At 39.5% G+C, this 21667-nt stretch overlaps 1 protein-coding gene across 1 annotated transcript in view; it reads right to left on the bottom strand.

The window, feature by feature from the left end:
- Positions 1 to 21667, bottom strand: part of FCSK (fucose kinase) — a 1855962-nt gene that overhangs the window by 292090 nt on the left and 1542205 nt on the right. The window contains exon 14 of the mRNA XM_044081314.1: positions 20157 to 20530. Within this exon, the coding sequence (XP_043937249.1) occupies positions 20157 to 20530 (374 nt within the window). The remainder of the gene's footprint in view (positions 1 to 20156; positions 20531 to 21667) is intronic.

Below are 21667 nucleotides of genomic sequence, written 5' to 3'. Positions count from 1 at the left end.
TTTCATTCCCTTTCATAAAGGAGGGAATTCTTTAGACCTTTTAAACTTCCAACAAATAGTCATACTATCACCACTGGCCAAAATTATGGAAAAGTGCATCCACAACCAATTAATGCACTATCTCACCCAAAATAAACTACTGGCCAACTCCCAGCACGGTTTTAGGCCACACCACAGCACCACATCAGCCCTCCTATCCTTCTCTAACTCTATCAACATCAACTGAAACAATAACAAACTTACCTCAGCTCTCTTCCTAGATCTCTCTAAGGCCTTTGATATGGTCAATCACAAACTGCTTCTCTGTACCCTGAAGGAGCTGTCACTGAATAGTAGCTCTATTAAATGGTTCCAATCTTAACTGTCTGACAGACAACAAGCGGTTTTATGGCAGAATACCCTATTCACACGTCTACCCATTACTCTAGGAGTCCCCCAAGGCTCCATACTAGGACCACTACTCTTCTCAGTCTTTATCAATGACCTACCCACCACCACTTCCAAGGCCACCTGTATTCAATACACGGACGGATCTACTTTAATATGTACCGCCTCCTCCTCAACTGAACTTATGACCCTAACGCAGAATACTTTCAATGATGGAGAAAAATGGTTTGCAAACTGTCAGCTTCTATTAAACCCCAATAAAACTAAACTGCTCATCTTTTCCCCCACCAGCAAATCCTCCTCACCATTCTTTACTATAAGTTCCAACAATGGCACTATTATATCCCCAAATACTCACACAAAAAGTACAGTTGTGTACCCGCCATAAATGTAGATGTTCGAGTGTATTCACTGTTGCAGTCATTACAATTGGGTTATCCTGCTGGCAGGCTACCCGCAGTCAGCCCGAGTTCCAAAGTCTAGGTCCAGTGTCAGTTGCTGTCGCCTCCTCCCTGACGTCAGTGCGCCAGGGGTATAAAAGATGCAGCCGATGCCATTTTCTTCAGTTTTTCTTGCCCCAGATGTCAGGTGCCCCTAAAATGATAGGCTAAATTATGCCAGTAAGCATGCATGCTCAAAAAACAACTTTCCCTTCATCTACAAGCAAATACACCACATAGGTTGTATAGAATACAGAAGTACAGATAAGTCCCAGCAAAGGAAAAGGGGGATGGTGGGAGGGTAACCTGGACTGCAACAGTGAATACACTCAAACATCTACATTTATGGTAGGTACACAACTGTACTATGTTCATGGTGTTTCACTGTTGCAGTCATTAAAATTGGGTTGAATCCCAAAGTTAAGGTTGGGAGGTTGGAGCTAAATAGGAATAGGGGAGGCTATCAGGCCCTGCAGAACTGCAGTGGCAAAGCCTGCCCTGGATTTAGAGTAGAGAGGTAAGTTATAGTGCTTTGCAATGGTATGCACTGAACTCCAAGTTGCAGCCTCTAAGATATCTTTGGTTGGTACTCCTCTGAGGAAGGCTGCTGCTCTGGTTGAATGTGGCCTAATGCCCTTAGGCACTGATTTGCCATGCTGTGAATAGCAGAAACAAATGCAATGTCCTATCCACTTTGAAATAGTCTGTTTTGAGATAGGCTTTCCTTGTAATGCTGCAGCATATGCCACTAGAAGTTGTTCAGTCTTTCTGAAAGCTTTAGTTCTGTCCAAGTAGAAGCGTAGCTGTCTGTGAATGTCCAAATAATGCAGAATTCTCTCACCCTTATTCTGTGGGTTTGGATAAAAAGTAGGCAAATGAATTGTTTGGTTAAGGGCCACACTGGACACTACCTTAGGCATAAATGTAGGGTTTGTCCTCAGCAAAACCCTGTCAGGATGGAAAATGATAAAAGGTTCCACAGCCATGAGTGCCTGTAACTCTGAGACTCTTCTAGCGGAGGTTATTGCTAGGAGCAGAGCTGTTTTCCAGGATAAGAATTTTATATCAGCTGCAGAGGCTGGCTCAAATGGAGGCAGTGTGAGTTTTTCCAAGATGTAGTTGAGGTCCCATGCAGGTATTGGTGCTCTCCTTGGAGGTCTTATGTTTTTGGCCCCTCTGAGGTACTGCCTTAGTAACGGATGAGAAAAAATAGGTGGTTCTGTATTGTAATGAGCTAAAATGGCAGAGGCATGAATTTTAATTGATGAAAAGGAAAGGCCTTTATCCAGCATCTCAGTTAAGTATTGCAAAATCTGAGGAATAGTTGGAACAATCGTGTCAATACCTTGTGCTTGGTTCCAAGCACAGAATCTCTTCCATTTGTCTGCATAAGATTTTCTGATGCTAGGCCTCCTGGCCTCCAAAATAACATCCATCACTGCTTTAGAGAGAGGTGTGTCTTGAGAGGCTACATTATCTGCCATGCCGCCAGGTTTAAGGTCTTGAGTTGGCTGTGCAGTATCTGACTGCCTTGTTGGGTCAATAAGTGAGGAATTTGAGGTAATGTCCAGGCTGGGCAGTGAGACAAGCTCTTTAGGATTGGGTACCAGTGCTGGCGGGGCCAGTCTGGGGCAATCAGTATCATTTTTGATTTCTCTTATCTGACCTTGAGGAGTACCTTGGGGAGGAAAGGCATATACTGTTAGATTTTTCCAGCTGAAAGATAGAGCATCCACTTTCCATGCTTGCTTGTGATAAGTCCTTGTGCAGAATCTTTGTAGTTGGTAGTTGTGAGGGGAGGCAAATAGGTCTATGTTCGGGCATCCCCAGGTCCTTGTTATCATGCTGAAGACTTGTGGATCCAATTTCCACTCGTGGGGATCCATTAGGTTTCTGCTTAGTTCATCTACCAGAGTATTTGTTCTTCCTGGCAGGAATTGTGCTTGCAGATGTACTTGGTAAGTCAATGCTGTGTGCCACAAGTTCATGGCTAGCCTGCAGAGGGGGTAGCAATGTGTGCCTTCCTACTTGTTTATGTACCACATGACTGTAGTATTGTCCGTCTTTATTAGTGTTTGTCCTGGATGAAGTAGATCATTCAAGGCTGTCAGGGCATTCTGAACAGCTAGCATCTCTTTTTGACTGATATGTAGATGCATTTGACTTTTGAACCATGTGCCCTGAATACATCTTCCTGCCATATGGGCCCCCCAGGCGTAATCTGATGCATCTGTTGTCAATGTCTGCCTGGCTGTGGGTAAGGTGAATGGCTGTCCCGTGTTGTGGTGACAGGCTTTTGCCCACCATCAAAACTCCTGTTGCAGGCAGGGAATGAGGGTAATTATTGTTTCCAGGCTGTGGCAATGTTGAATCCAAACACTTTTTAGATACCATTGAAGTTTCCTCATATGCAGTCTTGCATATGGAATTAGCAGAATGCAGGATGCCATGAAACCCAAGGTCTGCAGAAATTTTCTTGCAGATAACTGGGTCTTTGTTGCCAACATTTTGAAATAAGTAGTCAGTTGTCTGTGTTTGTCTAGCATGAGATAAGCCATCTGGGCAGTTGTATTTAAGCTTGCACCCAGGAATATTATCGCTTGAGAGGGTACGAGTTTTGATTTCTTCTCGTTTACTGTGTACCCTAGACTTGTCAGTAATCTTTTTACAAATGCCAGATGCTGTAGTAGAATGTTCTTGTTCTCCGCTTGAATAAGGCAGTTGTCCAAGTAAGGATATATTTGTATTCCTCTTTGTCTGCAAAATGCAATTACTGGTGCCAGGCACTTTGTGAAGACCCTGGGCACAGTAGATAAGCCAAAGGGCAGTGCAGAGAATTGGTAGTGCATTGAGCCAGCTTTGAATCTGAGGTATCTTCTGCATGTTTGTCTGATTGGGACATGCAGGTATGCCTCTTTTAGATCTAAAGTCACAAGCCAAGCCTTCTTGCCCAACATGGGCAGAAGCTGCTGTAGAGTCAACATTTTGAATTTTGGAATATCCAGATATGTGTTTAGAATAGATAGGTCCAGTAATGGTCTCCAGGCTTTGTCTTTTCTGGGTACCAAGAACAGTCTTGAATAGAATCCTTATCCCTGCTCTTGCTCTGGTACTTGTTGAATGGCCCTCATGTCCATGAGGGATGAAACTTGTTTTTGTGCCTCTGCCCATTGATTGCGTGGCAGGTCTGGCATACCATTTTGCCTTGGCAGGGTGTGAAAGTGGAACCTGTAGCCTTGTGAAACTATATTTAGAACCCATTTGTCCTGGGTGATCATGTGCCAATTTTGTGAAAAAAGTGCTAGCTTTCCCCTCAAAGGGGCTGCCTTAAGATAAGTGCTTTGTGCTGGAAGTGGAAAGTCATTGAGACTGTTTCCTGTATGACTGTGATTTTTCCTCTCCGCTCTTAGAGATAGAAGCACCCCATTGTTTAGGCCTGAATGAGCCTTGGGGCTGTGATCTGCCTCTGGCGCATCTGTATCTGCCCCTTTGTTGTCTATCTGACACTGGAAAGGACCAGTTTTTTGTAGGCCAGTTCCTGCTAAATCTGGGAGGTTGTACCTGCAAGAAATCCTTGACTGTTTGCATAGATTTAGCTTTGTTCTCCATTTTCTTCAACATGTCTTCTGCTTTAGCACCAAACAAAGTATCATGATGTAAAGAAGCGTCTAATAGTTTTGCTTTAACATGATCCGGCAAATTTTGTTCTTATAACCAAGCATGCCTCCTAATGACAGAACCTGTAGCAGGAGGCCTCTAGAGAATCAAAACCACATTGCAAAGTAAGCTTTCCAACTTGTTCAGCTGCATGCAATAAAGCCTGAATTTCTTTATTGTCTGCACATTCTCTATTTGCTGACATTTTCTGTTTAAGCAAAGACATAAGATATTGCTGATACTTAAGCATATGAAATTGGCAATTTAAGGCTCTTACAGCCAAGGTAGCAGAGGTGTAAATCTTTTGCCCCATCTGTATAGGGCCCTAGAATCCCTATCAGAGGGGACAGGGTTTTTTGCAGTAGAAGCCTTGACCCCTTTGGGACCCTGAGAGATGGTTTCTGGATCAGCTGCATGGTTCTTATAGAGAAATTTATGTGAATCAGGAACCCTACAAGATGTCTGGCTTAACAGGGGCTGGTGGTAAAGAGTCTGGAGAAAAACTGGACTCTGAAAATACATCATCTACAATGTCTAAAACTGGTGGGATAGCAAGGGGCCTGTGCTGGTGCAATAAAAGGAAGTCTCTGAGCCTTTTCTTGGATTCTGAGTAGTCTTGGCTCTCCCAGTGGAAATGCTTCCTCATAGTATGCAGTGTTTCCCCAAAAAAATAATCCTCAGGAGGAGAGGCTGAAGGGATAGATTCTTCAGCATCAGAATCCTCATAGGGAGGAATAGAGTAATCCTGTTCAGAGGAGGAATCAGAGGAAATGGAAACCTGGTCTGAAGATTCATATTCTAACTCTTGCCTAGGCCTCTTTTCAGGAGAGGGATGGGAACCCCCGATCAAAGTAATAAGGTCTTCGGCCATTTTAAGCATCTGTTTTTTAGGCATGGAGGCCTGTCCAGGTGAATGCTGTACTTGTTTCTTTGTCTTTAGAGCTGCTTTAGTCTTTGCCTTTGTAGCTGAAGTAGGTTTCACATATAACTGTGTAGTACTGAAAACACCCTCAGAAGCCGATGCCTGCTCAGCGGCTCCGGACCCATCTGAGGGAATAGTTTCCGAGTGTCCAATACCTTGAGTTTCCAGAGGCCCAGTCGGCTCCACGTGGGAGTCAGAAGTGGCCTGTGGCTCTGAGGTTGCGGGCGTCAGGGGCTGTGAAAGCACCTCACTGAGAACCGGCGAAAGGCCTAGAAGAAGCCTCGTCATCGGTTTCGGATCTCGGATGCCTGTCCTTTTCTTTCTCTTTTCGTTTTTTGTAAACTCTGGTAGTCGGCTGATCCGACAGCATTATATAATTAAATCTTCTGCCAAAGTAATGGAATGCAAAATCGCACCGACGCTTAATAGTGCGTTGGTTAAATCTAGCACAAAACCGACAGCTAGCAATGTTATAGTTAGGGCCTAGGCAAGGAATACAGTAAGAATGAAAATCCTTATGAGGTATTTGCTTCCCACAAGAAATACAGTTATTAACTTTTTCTGACATCAGTTTGGAGCAAGAAAAAAGTTTCCCCAATGGGGTACTTAGCTTTAATGAAGACTTCGGATCTGAAATTCGAATTTGAAAACTTCAGGAGTCGGCCGACCGGCACTTGCGAACTGCTTTTGCTTCGGGCACCACCCAGCAAGAAAGACTGAAGAAAATGGCGTCAGCTGCATCTTTTATACCCCTGGCACACTGACGTCAGGGAGGAGGCGACAGCAACCGACGCCGGACCTAGACTTTGGAACTCGGGCCAACTGCGGGTAGCCTGCCAGCAGGATAACCCAACTGTAATGCTTGCAACAGTGAAACACGATGAACATCGTCTGGGCGTCACAGTCGATAACGCCCTAAAATATGATATCCATGTCAATCAAACCATCAAATCTGTCAAAAAAAACTGGGCTCCCTATACAGGATCAAACCCTTCCTCACTCCTTTTGCAAGAACCACTATCGCTCGGTCACACCTACTATCTACCCTCCTCTATGCCTTCCCCCTCTTCACTAACCTGAACCAAGCCACCCATACCAAACTTGCTAGATGTTACAACCATATTGCTAGATTTGCTACAGATGCTACCTCTAGGACCCACCATTGTATCAACCTAACTCAACTAGGATAGCTGGAGTGGCCCAGTCTTCTCCGATACAACCAACTTATAATAACCCATAAAATACTATATTTACAACCCGAAAAAACACCAGCACTAAATAAGATCATCAAACCATACAGCAACCTGAGGTCATTATGCTCTGCTGACAAACTGCTGGTACAAACAACTAACAGCATAAATGTGGCTGGGGACTCTCTATTCTTCAAGTCAATAGGCAAAACTTGGAATATGTTACCTGACAAACTTACTCATCAATCCTCCTTAAGCCAGTTCAAAAAAGCCTCAAACTACACTTCCAAAAGCATTGGCAGTGTCCCTGCTTAAACCTCGACTAATCACCACCCTCTGTTCCTGCAAACTCTCCCTAAGCATTTCATTCATATACTCTAATAAGTGTATGAATTCTTGAAGTAACTTAGCCCATAACTGCGTGTATTAATGTCTGAAATTGAAGCCGCATGATTTTGATGTTGTCTACTATGTTTTATCTATGTTTGTAACCCTACCGAAAACTGCATATTATACTTATCTCTAAATGTTTCTATTGTTCCTAATGTATTTGTACTCTGCTTTCTGGAGCTTTTCTCCCCGGGCCTCCGCTGAAAATGGACATATATCCAATTGGACTTTCCCGGCAAACAAATGTAAAATAAATAAATAAAATAAAAGAATGGAGAAGGTGTTGCCAGAATTAATAGATATGGATCAGTGTGGTTTTGTGGCGGGGAGGCAAAGATTTGATAACATTAGTATAATAATGATGATCTAGAGGTAAGCACAATGTAAGAAAATACCTCTGCTGGTGGGTCTTGATGCAGAGAAAGCATTTGACAGAGTAAGTAGGGATTTTATGAGTAGGTTACTGGAAACATTTGCATTTGTTGATACAATAATAAGGTTAATTAGAAGGATATATGAAGAATTCTGAGAGGGTTCCTCTCAGATAAACTGTGTTTGAATACCGGAACCAGGCAGGGGTGTCCTTTTTCTCCATTGCTATTTGCTTCATAGTTAGAGCCACTGGCAAAGAAAATAAGAGACTCAGAAATCCAAGGATATAATTGGTATGGTAATGAAGAAAAGTTGGCTTTGTTTGCAGATGATATTATTTTGTACCTGATAAATACAGAAAAGGACATCTCAGTGTTATGGAATGTTTTTTCAGTCTTTTTGGGATATTATACAATTAAAGAAGATAAAACAAAGTACCCACAGAAGAGTTGGCTCAGCGATACCCATACTTATGCAGACATAAGATGAATTATTTAGGAGTATGGATTAAAAAGGCTTATGCTGTTGCAGCTAAGTGTATGTGGGGAAGATACTAAACAAAAAATATTGTTAGTAAGATATAAGCAGTGAAAAGTTTTTAGTTCCTTTAGTTTTGTATATAGGTCAGGCATACTTTTATCAACCTGAGGAGAAGCTGTACACAATTAATTAAAAAAGAATTGAAGAAAGTTATCTGGGAGGAAAGAGGGCAAGAATCAAGTGGGATAAGTTCATCCTTCAGGGATATTTTAGAGCTAGACAGTTGTGGTTCATATAACTAATACAAACAGAAGGTTATAATTCAAAGTAGAAAGTGATGATGATGAAGCAAGAGGGGAATTCAAGAAATAGAGAGAGACAGCGATTTTTCGATGCAGATCCTTAAGGAGAATAATAACCATACAAAACATTATATTCATAAAGTATCAAAGTATCAGAAAGTATTCTTAGAAGTAAACCAACATGAATGGAGAAAGGAGATTTTGCAAGTCGGACTACAGAAAATTGTCAAGTGGGGGCTGTTATTTACTGGAGAAGCTTGAAAAAGGAAACAAGATATTCAGAGCAAATAACTCAAGCAGAAAAAATAATAGAGTGGGATAACACCAAGAAGACATCTGGATTGCAGGCTAGAGACTGCTTTCCCTACCACAGCTTGATCTCAGAGTACAGGCAAAGAAAAGGGGATAGGAGAATTTTAAGTGAAAGACCGGCTCTGATAGCAGAGTTTTTATATGAATGTAGTACAGAAGCAGCTGATAAAAAAGGAATAATTAGTAGGGCATACAAAATATTGTATGATAACTATAAGAATCAATCAGAAGAGGTTAGATAAGGTTGGGAAGAGAGACTTGAAAAGCAATTTACAAGAAAACAATGATAGGACATATGTATGGCTCCCAAGTAGACAACCAATTTCAGAAGATTTAGCATATTTGCTTGGAAGTGTTTGCATAGGTATTTTTATACACCAAACAGACTTCCAAGAATTTTTCCTCAGCTAGACAGCAAATGTTGGAAGTGTGATAGGGAAGAAAGAGGTAAACTGGAACATATATTTTGGGAATGTATGAGTTGACAGATTTTAAAAATTCCCTTCGGAGTACTCTGTTAGAAATACTAGTTGAGCAAATTGCTGTATGGAAGGAAATTATTCTTTTGAGCTGGAAAAAGGATCTGAATTTCCTAGACATAGAAAGGCCTTATTAAGTTTAATTCTGTTGACTGCCAAAAAAAAAAAAAATTAGAAAATGGAAATCAAAGTCTATGTCAACTGTATTTGAGGTAATCAATATTATAAAACAGAAAAAAGAACTGGAAGAGGGTCTTAAGAAAAGGAAAGCAGAAAATTATATAGAAATAAATGGAAATTGTGTGACAAATACATGCATAGTAATGTTTAGGAGGAGGAGTGAGGTTTAAGGGGCAGCAGGAATTCATCATTTTTTTTCTGTTGGACTGATGACAGCAGCAAAGAAAACATATGTTATGTATGTTGTAGTTAAATGGAAAACATTTTAAAATGGTTGTTTTTCTTTTTTATTAATGTATTTTTACCTATGTTTTTACGTGCTAACATTGGATAAGATGGAGATTCGGGTCGTAGCCTGCTATAAATCCCCAACCATGTCGCAAGACTATCACTCCATGTTCCTAAGTACCCTGAAAACTATTAGGGTCCAACCCAACACTATCATATTAGGTGACTTCAACTACCTCTCCATCAAGTGGGAAAACTACTCATGCACCAATACACTGGCCCAGCACTTCCTGGAATTCATCAATTCCAATGGCTTGGACCAGCTCATTCTTACCCCCACTAGAGGAAGCAACATCCTTGACCTGGTTATTACTAACATGGGCAATCAATGCTCTACACCAGTAGTCAATTCCTTCCTAGTTAGATCTGACCACAAACTAATCACCATGGAAATCCACATGTCACCCACACACCCCGCAAAGGTAATCACAATGAAAAACTTCTCCAAAGCTGACTTTGGGCTCCTGAAACCAGAGGTGGCTAACTTCACGACACCCATGTCAATGGAAAATAGATGCATGACTGCTGAATCATACACCAATGCACTGTACGAACACATACATAAATGCATGGCGCTAGCCATACCCAACAGAGCCAAGATACTCTCCTCCAAAAAAAGGAGGCCAATCTGGTGGCCCCCTGCCATTAATAAACAGTACAACAGAAGGAAGAAAGTAGTGCAGAAATAGGTGAAGTCCCAAGACTAGAAAAGCTCTCTTATTAGCCTCAACAAAAAGTTGAGATCCCTCATCAAAACCTCTAAAGTCAGCTATGAAGGCAGAATTGTGGAAGACACTAAAAACAACCACAAAGCCTTCTATAGTTATATCAAGAATCTCCATGGCAATACCCAGGTTTGCTCTGAGTTACTGCACAATGGTACCTCCTATACTGAGCCACCAGATATTACCAACATACTGGCTGACAGATTCCATGCCAACTTTACTCCTCTCTCTCCCCCTAAAGGACCAATTACAATACTAGAGGAATGCCAGGCACCCAGCATTACTGAAGCACAGGTTACAGCTGCATTGTCCAAGGCCAAGAATACAGCTTCCATGGGACCCGACAATATCCCTGGATGTGTTCTACATGAACTACAAAGTGAACTGGCAGCACATCTGTGAGCCCTGTTCAATCACAGCCTCACCTCAGGCTTTGTCCCTACTGAATGGCACACTGCTACAGTCATCCCTCTCCTACTACAGACTCTGGGAATTATCGCCCCATTAGCATGACAAGTCTGATATACAAGGCTATGGAGCACATCATCATGGACCTAATTAGCAAGGATATAGGGAATCTCCAAACTCTAGATCCTACTTAATTTGGTTTTGTGAAAGGTAGATCATGCCTGCTCAACCTGGTTGACTTCTTTGAGTCGGTCACCAGAGCTGTGGATGAGGGCAAGGCAGTTCATACAGCCTACCTCGATCTGTCTAAGGCCTTTGATACCATTCCCCACTCAGGAATTATTGATAAACTCATCAAACTAGGCATCAACCCCTATATCACTAGGTGGTTTGCAAATTGGCTCACAGATAGAACCCACAGTGTGAAAGTAGTGGACTCCAAGTCAGACTGCCAAGCAGTCATGAGTGGAGTCTCACAGGGATCGGTCCTGGGTCCACTCCTGTTTGGCATCTACTTCTCAGAAGTCCAGGCCAACATGGACGGACTCTGGCTGACCAGGTTCGCAGATGACTGCAGGCTGGGAGCCATTATTAACTTCCCAAATGATGTAGACATCTTTCAGAAAGGCCTCACTGAGACCAATGACTGGTGTCAAAACCATGGCCTTAAGCTTAATGCCAAAAAAATGCGTCGCCATCCCCTTTGGGAAAAACTCAAGTTCCCACTAATTACCACATCGATGGGAGCCCACTGAACACTGAAGGCGTTATAAGAGATCTGGTGACACAGGTTGACAGCAACCTCTCCTTCGACCACCACATTGCCACTGTGGTCAGAAAGTCCTTCTATGTGGCACATCTCATTACCAAGGGTTTTGCATCCAGGAAGAAAGAGGTCATTGTCTCCTTCTACTCTGCCCTCATTAGGCCAATCATCCAGTATAATCCCCATTTGGCATGTACATCATTAGACACATGCATCAACTGGAGAGGCTGGAAAAGTACCTCACAAAGAGGATCCTAGGCCTTAAACACTTGGTCCTACACAGAGAGACTAAAAAAAACTCTAGCAATTCTCTGTCTCATATTGTCTACTAAGAGGCGATCTCTGCTTGGATTTACAAAGCCATGTCTGACCCAGCTCTGTTAGAAAAGATACATCTAAAGAAATCCCAATCCCTCCGAACCACATGCTCCAGAAACCTCAACCTCATTACCACAATTAACAGAATGTGCTGGAAGGACAGGTTTATAACCCAGAGACTGCCCATGCTATGGAATAGATTTCCCATACATGTCAAATAGAGCACCTCACTGACCTTCTTCAAGAGAAATCTTGATGAGTGGATGGGAAATAGAAGATTCACCCCAGGGATCACTCCAGTGGCTCTACTTGACAGAGACACTGGGAACTAAGGTTGGGTGGCACGATGCCAGGGTAATCCTATGGGCTAGGCTTGTAAAGGGTCCAGGGCGATTAGCCTAGTACACACCTATGAACCTAGGTTTGTGGTTTGGCACTTTTATGCAACAAGTTTCTGCTACATATATACATACCTACTGTGTGTGCATGTATGTGTATGCATGTATGCATATATATATATATATATATATATATATATATATATATATATATATATATATATATACATGTGTGTGTGTGTGTGTATATATATATATATATATATATATATATATATATATATATATATATATATATATATATATATATATATATATATACACACACACACACACACACCACACATACTGCATGTTTTATATATATATATATATATATATATATATATATATTTATACACACAATATATATATATATATATATATATATATATATATATATATATATATATATATATATATAAATATAAAATTATGCATATTGTATGTGTGTATATATATATATATATATATATATATATATATATATATATATATATATATATATATATATATATATATACACACACACACACACACACACACACACACACACACTGTATGTGTGTATATATACATACAGTGGATATAAAAAGTGTACACAACCCTGTTAAAATGCCAGGTTTTTGTGATATAAAAAATGAGACCACAACAAATCATTTCAAAACTTTTCCCACCTTTAATGTGACGTATAACTTGTAAAATTAAATTGAAAAACAAACAAATCTGTTAGGGGAAAAATATAAAAAATAAAAAAAAAAGTACTATATGCTGGTTGCATAAGTATGCACACCCTTAAACTAATACTTTGTTGAAGCTTCTTTTGATTTAATTAGAGTATTCAGTCTTCTTGGGTAGGAGTCTAACAGCATGGTACATCTTGACTTAGCAATATTTGTATACACCTGAGTTTTATTCTAAACATTCCTTTGAGGAGGTTAAAACTGAGTATACAGAATGGAAAAATAAGCTAACCACAATGCTTAATGAAGAACTTATTAGTGAAAAATTTTCTGAGAATTTGAAAACTCCTCACCCTAAGTTACCTTGCTTTTTTGAGATTCCCAAACCCCATAAGAATAGAGAAGATCCACCTTATAGATCTGTTATTGCTAGTGGAGGATCCATATCAGAGTCACTTGATTTTTTTTAAGAAAAATAAAGGAAGTATATGTGATTGAACAAAGCATTTTGGTAACTATTGACGATGAAGCCCTATACACTGTGTTACAACACATATACTGTAATGAAGCAGCTGCAGAGGTTTATAGCAGAAATAACAATGCTACACAAGTCCAAACTGAATGCTTGGGAAAGTTAATAAACTTGGTGGTGAGTTACAATTTTTTTTCAATTTCAATGGCCAGACTTACAAACAGAAGCGGGAGATAGCCATGGGTGCGGCTATGGCCCCTAGCCTGGCCAGTGTAGCCTTAAGCAAGTGGGAGGAGGAATTTGTACTGCAAAGTGAATACCGGAGTTTTATGACCAGCTACCTTCGCTTTATTGATGATGATGTATTCATATAGTCTGGGCAAGGTGAGAAATCTAAACTCACTGAGTTTATCTATTACATCAATAACTCCACCTCCTTCCTGAAATTTACTACTTCCATCAGCTCGGAGTCAGTGCAGTTCCTTGATATGACTGGCAGTCTTGATAAAGACAGAGTAAGTATAGTTTTGCTAGTTTCGTCTGGGTGTAGTAGGATTCGATTACCTAGGGTTTCAATGATGTGAATTAGACCCGTAGATATATGTATATATATATATATATATATATATATATATATATATATATATATATATATATATATATATGGGTCTAGGTTAGAACGTCGACAGATGGGAAGACCGGCAGTGAAATCACCGACACGAGAAGATCGACGGATGAAAACACCGACGCGGAGAACACCGAGATGGGGAAAGGATGTGTAAGTATGCGGTAGTGACGGACGTTAGGGTGCGAGTAAGGTAAGTGTGCGATGTTGGCGGTCTGTAGGGGTAGGGGTGGGTTAAGTGAGTTAGGGTTAGAGCGCGAGTTAGGTAAGGGTGCAGTAGTGAATGTTTTGGGTTAGGGGCTGGTTAAGTGAGTTAGGGTTAGGGAGCGAGTTAGGTAAGGGTGCAGTAGTGAATGTTTTGGGTTAGGGGCGGGTTAAGTGAGTTAGGGTCAGGGAGCGGGTTAGGTTAGTGTGCGATAGTGACGGACCTTAGGGTTAGGGTTTCGGTTAGGGTAGTGGATAGTTGTGTATGCAAGGTTTAGTGTTTGTTTGTTAGGATTTAGGTGTGCTTGTGTTGTGTGTGTGGTTTTTGGTCAGGGAATTTGTTTTGTTTATTGGTTGTTGGATGCTGTGTTGAGTGTGTGTGGTGTCGTGTTTGTGAGCTGTCGATAATGTGGTGTCGGTGATGTCGATTTGTCGATGTTGTGTGCTGTCGGTGTTATAACCTAGAACCATATATATATATATATATATATATATATATATATAGATAGATATATGTATGTATATATATATATATATATATATATATATATATGTGTACATATATTTGCATGTGTGTGTGTGTGTGTGTGTGTGTGTGTGTGTATATATGTATATATATATATATACATATATATATATGTATAGATACATGTATGCATACATACATATAATATATGGCGTGAGCAATGATACATGAGAGTAGAAGCATAGCTAGGGTGTGGCAAGGTGGACAGCCAAGAACACCAGCTTCGCCCTCTTGTTGGCAGATCTGAACAGAGGCTGACAGATGAATGGGATGAGGCGTTAAGAATGGGATCCATGGTATTTGTTAAAATTTTAACATCATATTATGAGAGAACAGTAGATTCCTTGGTGTCTGAAGTTAAAGAACTGAGCGTGGAATGCCAAAAATACAAGTTAAATTACAACTATCCCCAGTGTATTGATAGGCTGTCCAAGGAATTGACGACCTATGACAAAATGGTGAAGGATAGAAAAATAAAAAAATTCACCAGGGATGTGACGGATTATGAGAGGGGTCAGCCCTTTCAAATACAAAGGACTGTGAGATTCCAAGATACTGGATCAAGTATGATCAGGGGTAGGTCTAGGAAGAGACCAAGGTCAATTCTAAAACACAGTGACCAGAGTTATACCAGTACATCAGGAGAGGAGTCATCTTACACTGACAGCGAGGGGGGTATGATGACACACTCACCATTCAAAAAGAAAAGTCAACCTCAGTTCCCTTTAGGTATGGCAGGAAATCCAGAGGGGGGAGGAAACACAAGAACAGAAATAAGCACCGACTCAATGCCAGGATTAGTTCAGGCACTATTGAATCAATAATTTAACCTTTTGAAAATGTTTTGAATCTGTCGGATCATGTACTCACGCAAGGCCAACATAGTATTCTAAATAAAGGAATGGGTTTTGTCCCTAGCTTTTTCTCTGACCATTATTCAGTTTCTGTGGATGTTATGGAATTTTGCAGAAAACTTAATTTACGTATTTTTTTCTCTGACCAGGATAACTCCTCCTCTCAAAGATCTACTGACTTTATATTTAAGAAATCGACTATTCAACCCCCCATGAATAAACATGTGGGCATTTTTCAGCAAGCCGTACTCAAGGACCTACATTTTCCCCATTATGACACTAACATAGCCCCTGATAATATCACTCCTCAGGAGAAACAGGCACTTTCTGAACTTAGATTGAACCACAAAATTGTCATTCTTCAAGCTGACAAAGGAGGAGCTGTGGTTATTCTAAACACAGATTATTATGTACAGGAGGGCCTCACACAACTGTCGGATTCCAATTGTTATATGCATATGGGGATAGATCCAACTAACAGATTCAAACAGGATATTGACCAGTTTCTTAATGAGGCATTGCAGGAAGGGATTATTACACAAAAGACGGTTCAACATTTACAGGTCAGTGACCCTCACAAACAGATTTTATATTTGTTGCCCAAAATTCATAAATCTATCACTCACCCTCCAGGCAGGCCAATTGTGCCTGGCCACGGGTCACTAACGGAACCTTTATCTGCATTTTTAACGCAATATCTGAAGCCACTGTTGACTTTGGTCAGAGCTCGCATACAGGATACAACTGAATTTCTTAACATCATTGCTGACACTCAACTGGATCCAGATTGGCTTATGTGCACCTTAGATGTAAAATCTCTGTATACCAGTATACCACATTGGGCTGGTCTTCAGGCCCTGGATTTCTGGCTTAAAAAAGCTGAATTATACCCACCAGGATTTAACACTTTATTAATATGTATGTCTGAGCACGTTCTCAACAAAAATGTCTTTTACTTTCAAGATGATTGTTATTGGCAATTGAGAGGCACAGCCATGGGAGCCTCCTTTGCCCCAATATACGCCGACTTATTTATGGCTTATTTGGAAGAGTGTCTGATTTACAATCCCTTACACAACATTTACTTAGTTGAGATGGACATTTGGAGGCGTTATCTTGATGATTGCTGGATGGTGTGGCGTGCTGATGTTGATTATTTGCTGGAATTCGTGGAACATCTGAACAACAACATATGGGGTATTGAATTTTCTATAACATACCATAGGTCGGTCATTGACTTTTTGGATGTTACTATATATCGTAATCAAGACAACACCTTAAATACTAAGATACATAGAAAATACCCACAATTTAATTTGTTACTCCATTCTTCTAGCATGCATCCACGCCACACCATCTGCAATATTCCCAAATCTCAATATTTACGTATTAAACGCATTAACTCTTCAAAAGTGGATTATGAGGAGGCTAAACAAGATCTAAACATGAGATTTTTAGATAGAGGCTATTCGAGTCTCGATATACTAACAGCCAGGATCTGGACGGACCAACAAGACAGACATGAATTGTTACAATATAAAGTGAAGAAAGATCGCACACAAGATGAGAATATTAGATTCATCACCACTTTTGGAAAAAATCACCAACTGGTCAGGAACACACTTAACAACAATTGGAATATTCTGCTAGCTAATGATCATCTTCGTCATATATTGGGCAATCAATGTTCCATTTCTTATCGGAGAGGCAAAACTTTGGGCACATTATTTTCTCATTATAAACATCAGGACAGTGGGGGTGCTAACTATAGACAACTTACCATTTCAGGGGATGAATTGTTGGGAACTTTCCCCTGCGGCCACTGTACCTCTTGTGGCCAAGTCAATAAGCTCAAACAATTTACAAGTGCTAATACAAGCAAGGTATTTGATGCTCGTGTTTTTGGTAATTGCTCATCAAGTTGGGTCATTTATTTGGCCACATGCCATTGTCAAGCTTTCTATGTTGGCAAAACTTCACGTTCTTTGAGAATTAGAATAGGTGAACATCGAAGTGATATTCGTAACCACAAACCCACCAATGCTCTATACCAACATTCTATTAAACATAAATCAGCCAAATTTATGTTCATGATTATTGATAAGATTCAGGGAAACAGACATAATCAGCTTGGTTGGCAGAGTATTCTCAGCCACAAAGAAAAATACTGGATAGTACACTTAGGGGCTTTATTCCCACCAGGACTCAATGACCATTTATAAACAAATATAGTGATTTACATATAGTTTTTATATGTACAACAAGGGATTAACATTGCATAGTCTAGCACATTCTTTTATAGATTAGTATTGCATTATACACAATACATCTATCACAATTGTGATAGATTGCTGACTATGTCCATTTTTTTGTATTGGAGATGTTGTGTTCGGTATTTGGTATACATCATCTTCTTACAGTACCTATTTCTTATGATTATTCTTTATATGTCATCATTTATTTATTATGTATAGGTCAAATTTTGATATACATGCTGTTTACAAGCACCATTGTAGTAATATACCTCCTTACATCTATGCATTGTCTGGAAGATACCACGTTTTTTATTGGCTATTGCATCCTATATATATCCTGCATTTTCACTGGTGAATGGTTTTTACTGTTGTTCCTCACTGAAGAAGGTATTGACCAAAACTAGTCTGAGGACTTGGGATCTATTTTGGTGTATTTCATGCACCATTTTGTTTGCCAATAAAGCTATTGGAACTGCCTTTGCTGGCCCTTTGTGTTTTTTGAAGGTGGACAGCCAACCCAGATGATAAATATTAGGGGGGATTGTTCTTTACTGTATACTGGCATCTAGAAATAAATTCCCGTACTTTCAGTCAAAACTGAGTGCTGAAGTGCTCCATGTATGATATAAACTGTGGCAACTGCTTGCTACAAATGTAGCAAGCAGTTTGTTACACTTTAAAAATATATATTTTTTTGTACTCAGCCTAAGCACTGTAGTGCTCTGTTATTGTTATAAACTGTAGCAACTGCTTGTTACAAATGTAGCAAGTAGTTTGCTACAATTTAAAAGAAGAAAAGAGACTTTTTTTTTTTGTTTGCTTTTCAAGTTCAGCAAAGAGCTGTTTTTGCAGAGACATGCAAGATCAAGGTATGGTACTGGACAGAAAAATAACTAGCTACACTTTTGCATTAGAGGTAAATAGCTTGAGGTGAGTATGAAGCATGTTATCCATACTGTAAGAAACAATTTTTGTTTTATAAAACAAACTTATTTTGCAAGAATATTTTCCCGCAAATTTTGAGCTTAATCCTTTTGGAAACAATGGATTCATATAACAGTTACTATATTTTTGGTAGGGTCAACTATAAGCTAAAGTGAGAGATTTTGTTGTCATATGAGTAGATAGGAAGAGACAGCTTCAGAACATGCTCAGCCTTTTTTCATACAGCTATTCTACAATGGCTTATGATTACGAAATAAACTTTTAGAAGAACATGGACAGAATATGTGAGCAACAGAAAACTTGAAGGCCGCTTTACTGAATGATGATGTATTCATATAGTCTGGGCAATTACATCAAAACAGAATTGCCAAAACTGGAACATTTCAGCTAACTGACTGCAATCTATTATATTATGTGGTTATGCAACCAACTGTAAGAAGCTGTTGCCTCAGAGAAAGTTAAATTTAGTAAGGGAAAAGTGTAAGGTGATCTTACCCTACAAAAAGTGCAGACACCCCTTTTAATCCACCTAAGATGTTCCTTATGGGCACTTAGGTTAAGTGATAGGTATATGATTTGAACAGATACTTAGGTTAAGTGATAGGTATATGACTTGAGCAGATTAGTGCATCATTATTGGATGTCTTCTGTACGTAGATTAACAGGCTATACTAATCTCAGCAATAAATGGAACAAGTTAATGGGATAGAAGTGCTTGGTTAACACATCAGTCATCACTTTAGAGCAAAACTCTTTACTCTGGATGCCTTTGGTTATCACCATTTTTTTTCATATTGTGACATAATGCCAGAAATAATAATTAGTAAATTAGGTAGTGTGGGAGGTATGAGAAAATGATTACTTTTTTATAAGGACAGACAGAAAGGGGAGGATTCTAAATTATTTACTTTCAGTTATGCTACCTCTTATGTGCCCAGGGAACGGTGGTTAGGGCATTAAAATCCTTAGACTTATGGTGTAACTACATCTGGGGCCTGGCCATCTTCAGGCAAATAACTGAGGAACTAATGAAAATGAATTAACAATAAGTGGATATCCTGACTGTTTGCTATTAGTGGCGGAGGTGCCAAAAAGAGTTAAAGGCATTTGAAATGTTATGTTGGTGGACCACAACTACCGTAGACTTGTCCTTAAATCTATCTTCCTGGCTTTATGACAGTTATTGTGCTATCATTTTAATTATTCAGCTGCAATACTCTTATAAAAGACATGACCTACACAACTGTTTATCTGAAAAAAAAATGCAGTAAATATGCATAAAACAAATGACAACAAAAATAGCATAAACAGGGACTCATGTTCACTAATACACACTCTTCTAGCAGTTTATCATCTCACAGCCATTATTATGTAATTTGTTTGCTTCTTATGGTGGAACTAATAGACTTCCTCTTAATGTGTTTATTATGAGAATAACTTTTAATACTTTTTATTTAAAATAATGGAAAAGAATAAATAAATTATACTGCTGTGTTTATGACTCACATTAAACAGTACAACTAATTGGGGATGACCCATGCTATGAAGGCTAGTATTCCTTGTTTAGCATGCTGTCTCAAAAATGTGTAGAATTCTTACCATGGTCTATTGTATCTAGCAACTGCTGTTCATACCCCTCATTAACAGCTGCTCGGATCAGTGGTAAAAGGCTGTCATCCTTCCTTTCTAGGAGGATTTCCCTTGCTTTGCGTTGTGCTCTGCTGAAAAATATCTCCCTCCGTGATTCGAGCAGTGCTTCCTGGTCCAGACAGCCTAGCATCTGCCTCAGAGACATTCGCCAAGATGAATTCCACTTTTGCAAGTGGTCTTGCCTTGTGAAGACCTCTGAACCCAGGAACCATAACACATCTTCTAATGCCACCGGCTCAGATGCATGGAATACAGGGAAAAGCTGGGCACTGAGCAGACATTGGTCACTCTCTGGAACGCCGGATCCCCAGATGTCACCAGATCTGTCAGGTAACACAGACACAGAGACAAATGAGACATACTGTCAAGTAGAAAAAAAGTGTGAAATAACCAGTACCTGATTTAAACATCAATAGTCATATGTATTGTATCTTAGAATCCTATACAATAAAAAATTTTCAGTTTGACATATTCCTGTGAACATAATGCAGGTAATATAACAGCTTAATTTTTGCACATAGTATCCAAACTTTACAAAGAAAGCTGTTAGACATTATTAACGCATGGCTGCAAGGGTAAATATACAGATTAACTTTCAGCACATGATAGGAGTCTGAGATAGACAAAACTCCATAAATACATGTACTGTGAGTACATAGAATAAATCTTCCCTGGAAGATACTATGCATTACTGTACATTTTTTGCATTAAATGTTCTGTATTACAGCTCAGATGTTTTTCTTTTTAACTAATTATACTCTAGTAGCTCTGGTTGCCTAAGGCCCTTTAGTATTATCTTATTTAATCAGTCCATTAAATAGTTAAGCAAGTAAAACAAAGTTTGAAGAGTATGTTCAGTGTCTTTTATAAACTATGTAATGAAAACATTTCAGCAACAGAGTAATTCAAAAATATTACTACCTCTGTCTCCCACACATCCTCTCTGTTTAAGTTAATAAATAAGCTAAACTGGAGAGACATAGATAAATAAAAAGAACTACACACTCATGGGAAGTATACCAAGAGCCATCAAACGGTGCTGAGGTTTGTAGTTTATGCTTCTGGTACATCTGGTTAATCACTGTTGGTCCAGAGGTGATCTGTAGAGGTCTATACGAAGAAACAAAGCTAAGAAATGCAATTGACTGAGTACTTGGTTAACATCCATCTGGCAGGGCACAACATTATACAGGACGTTACAGAGTCGGAAAGATACAGGGAACCAGAAAGCAGGGGAATCTGTGATACAAAGCTGGAAGACAGGAAACTAGAGAAAGTAAAACATGCAATGCAGGAAACTTAAGTAGGGTTAATTTATTTACTTATTTACTGCCTTTTGTTTACTGGGATGGTCCGACTGGGCACTCATTTTCAGTGAAGGCCGGGGAGATAAACTCCATTAGAGTTAAAAAAAAAAAAAAACAATACAAAGAATTTACAGAGGAAAAAATAATCAGTTT

The sequence above is a fragment of the Protopterus annectens genome, chromosome 8.part0 (assembly GCF_019279795.1).
Source record: "Protopterus annectens isolate FY-2018-M chromosome 8.part0, PAN1.0, whole genome shotgun sequence".
NCBI lineage: Eukaryota > Metazoa > Chordata > Ceratodontiformes > Protopteridae > Protopterus > Protopterus annectens.
Note: the sequence above shows the minus strand (reverse complement) of the source record. Positions and strands in the feature narration are given on the sequence as shown.